This window comes from Triticum urartu, chromosome 4A, assembly GCF_056163025.1.
Source record: "Triticum urartu cultivar PI428250 chromosome 4A, HENAU_Tu73, whole genome shotgun sequence".
Classification (NCBI taxonomy): Eukaryota; Viridiplantae; Streptophyta; class Magnoliopsida; order Poales; family Poaceae; genus Triticum; species Triticum urartu.
The window spans coordinates 62,197,126-62,200,172 of NC_141876.1; the positions used below are offsets into that span (position 1 = coordinate 62,197,126).

Here is a 3,047-nt window from a genome sequence, read left to right on the forward strand (position 1 = left end):
AAGATGCAAAGTAAAAAGTAAAAGCAAAACAAGTAAAATAAAGTAATGGAGATTGATATGATGAGAATAGACCCGGGGGCCATAGGTTTCACTAGTGGCTTCTCTCAAGAGCATAGATATTCTACGGTGGGTGAACAAATTACTGTTGAGCAATTGATAGAATTGAGCATAGTTATGAGGTTATCTAGGTATGATCATGTATATAGGCATCACGTCCGTGACAAGTAGACCGACTCCTGCCTGCATCTACTACTATTACTCCACTCATCGACCGCTATCCAGCATGCATCTAGAGTATTAAGTTAAAAACAGAGTAACGCCTTAAGCAAGATGACATGATGTAGAGGAATAAATTCATACAATATGATAAATACCCCATCTTGTTATCCTCGATGGCAACAATACAATACGTGCCTTGCAACTCTTTCTGTCACTGAGTAAGGACACCGCAAGATTGAACCCAAAGCTAAGCACTTCTCCCATTGCAAGAACTACCAATCTAGTTGGCCAAACCAAACGGATAATTCGAAGAGACTTGCAAAGATAACTCAATCATACATAAAAGAATTCAGAGAAGATTCAAATATTATTCATAGATAAGTTGGATCATAAACCCATAATTCATCGGTCTCAACAAACACACCGCAAAAAGAAGATTACATCAAATAGATCTCCACGAGAGAGGGGGAGAACATTGTATTGAGATCCAAAAAGAGAGAAGAAGCCATCTAGCTACTAGCTATGGACCCGAAGGTCTGAAGTAAACCACTCACACTTCATCGGAAGGGCTATGGTGTTGATGTAGAAGCCCTCCGTGATGGATGCCCTCTCCGGCGGAGCTCCAGAACAGGCCCCAAGATGGGATCTCGTGGATACAGGAAGTTGCGGCGGTGGAATTAGGTTTTTGGCTCCCTCTGGTCTAATGGGGGTACGTAGGTATATATAGGAGGAAGGAGCACGTCGGTGGAGCTCCGAGGGGCCCACGAGGGAGGGGGGCACGCCCTCCACCCTCGTGACCTCCCCGGAAACTTCTTGGAGTAGGGTCCAAGTCTCCTGGATCACGTTCGGTGTGAAGATCACGTTCCGAAGGTTTCATTCCATTTGGACTCTGTTTGATATTCTGTTTCCTCGAAATACTAAAATAGGCAAAAAAAACAGCAATTCTGGGCTGGGCCTCCGGTTAATAGGTTAGTCCCAAAAATAATATAAAAGTGGAAAATAAAGCCCAATATAGTCCAAAACAGTATATAAAGTAGCATGGGGCAATCAAAAATTATAGATACGTTAGAGACGTATCAGTGACTTTGTTACCGCACAACTCTCGGTGCCATTGGAAGAAGTGGGCAGGCTAGCAATCGGGGCCGGGGGTTTCATTGGGTACATTTGGAAGAGGGTCGTCTTAATCTCCTCGGCGGTATATGGTGTTGTCATTTGTCAAATTCATGTTCATTTCAGGCGTCGCCGTCGCCGGTACTGCGTTCAATACATTGGACATCCCCGACGTTCCCTGGGCTGCAAATAGGTTCTTGTAGAACCAAGTTTTTAAACTGGCCATCTCATTCTGATCTTGTGTTGTAGAGCCATCAAGGCATCGACACGCTGTAAACTCCTATTCTTGTACGGCTTGGACTCGGTTTCTACAGGATCGCAAGGTTTTCGTATTCGTGTATGGCTTGGACTCCATAGGCAAATCCGGATTCCATCCTATATATATTGGCACGGATTCATCATCAACAGCAACAACACGTTAGAGGGAGGGACGCCGCCGCCGGCCGTATTGCATGGCATCGTCGTCACTGCGCCGCCCAGGCCCAAGGGCTCACAGGCCATGGCGCCCGCGCCAGCAGCAACACGTCCACCAAACTGGTCTGCGCTGCCAGTCGACATCATGCACAGAGTCGTCGGTCGCCTCCCTACGGGCAACGACCGTCTCCGCGCTGGCGCCGTCTGCCGCCAGTGGCGCACCGCCGTGCGGCGGCGGCGGCTACGGCATGGCAACGGGCCGGTGGCGTACCTCGCCCTCGTGAACGGGAACATGTTCAGCTTCCCGGACGCCAAGCCTGCACGCGCACGGCCAGCCGCCGGCTACGCGTATTACTGCGGCGCGTGCGACGACCGGCTTCTGTTCGCCGACAAAGACTACTTCTGCTACCGCCTGACGAGCCCTTTCACCGGGAGAACGACGGCTCTCCCCAGCCTGGCCTACATCCCCGACGAGACGATGGGTCCGGATATATCCGTGCGTAAGCTGGTGGTGTGCTCGGACGGCCTGATCGCCGCGATCATCGGCCGCGAGCACTTCGCCAAGGTCGCTCTCTGCACGCTCGAGTGCTTCTCCTGGTCTCTCAGCGCGGACGACGAGTGGCGGTGGTACGAGGACATGGTCTACTACGAGGGGAGGCTCTACGCCATCACCAACAGCGGGAAGCTCCTCGCGTTCGACGTCAGCGACGAGAAGACGGGCGAACCCAAGATCTGCAGCGTCGAGACCGTCATCGGCGGTCGTGGCCACATCGGCGTGGGGCGGATGCGGTACCTCGTCAAGTCACGCAGCGGCGGGCTGCTCATGGTCCGCAGGATCATGCAGCACGGCAAGTCGACGTACGCGTTCCAGGTGTAGAAGGCGGATCTCCGGCCGTCGGGGTCACAATGGGAGGGGTGATCGCCCTGGGCGGCGACGAGGCGCTCTTCGTCAGCCGGCTGAGCTCCCGGGCCGTGCGGGCGGACCGGGAAGGACTGGAGAGGTATCGGATCTTCTTCCTCGATGATACGGTCGGCATGTTGTTCCGACCGCTAGAGCCCATGGGTCAGCCTTTGTACCACGCAGGCGTCTACGACATGATGACCGGAAATGTCACCCAGCTCCTGCCCCGGATGTGGAGGAAGGACCACGGCGGTACAGTGCCGCCCACATGGCTCTTCCCCGAGGACCCCGACGAGGACGACGGATCGACGAGTGAGCGCACCTGATGACTTCTTTGCTGATGTTCGATGTTGCGGCCTGGGTTGATGCTCACTCATTTTTTTCTATTCGGTTGTTTTTGGCG

General features: G+C 53.0%; 1 protein-coding gene across 1 annotated transcript; it reads left to right on the forward strand.

Moving 5' to 3' along the window:
• The first annotated feature begins 1,828 nt into the window (after window positions 1-1,828).
• LOC147974775 (F-box protein At3g56470-like) lies at window positions 1,829-2,620 on the forward strand. Its single transcript, XM_087520136.1, has one exon. The coding sequence runs from the start codon at window positions 1,829-1,831 to the stop codon at window positions 2,618-2,620; it is 792 nt and encodes a 263-aa protein (XP_087376262.1).
• Window positions 2,621-3,047: the final 427 nt, after the last annotated feature.

What these genes read in the sequence shown, in the direction of transcription:
- LOC147974775 (XM_087520136.1), top strand. Translation starts at nt 1,829, where the DNA reads ATGGCGCCCGCGCCAGCAGCAACACGTCCACCAAACTGGTCTGCGCTG.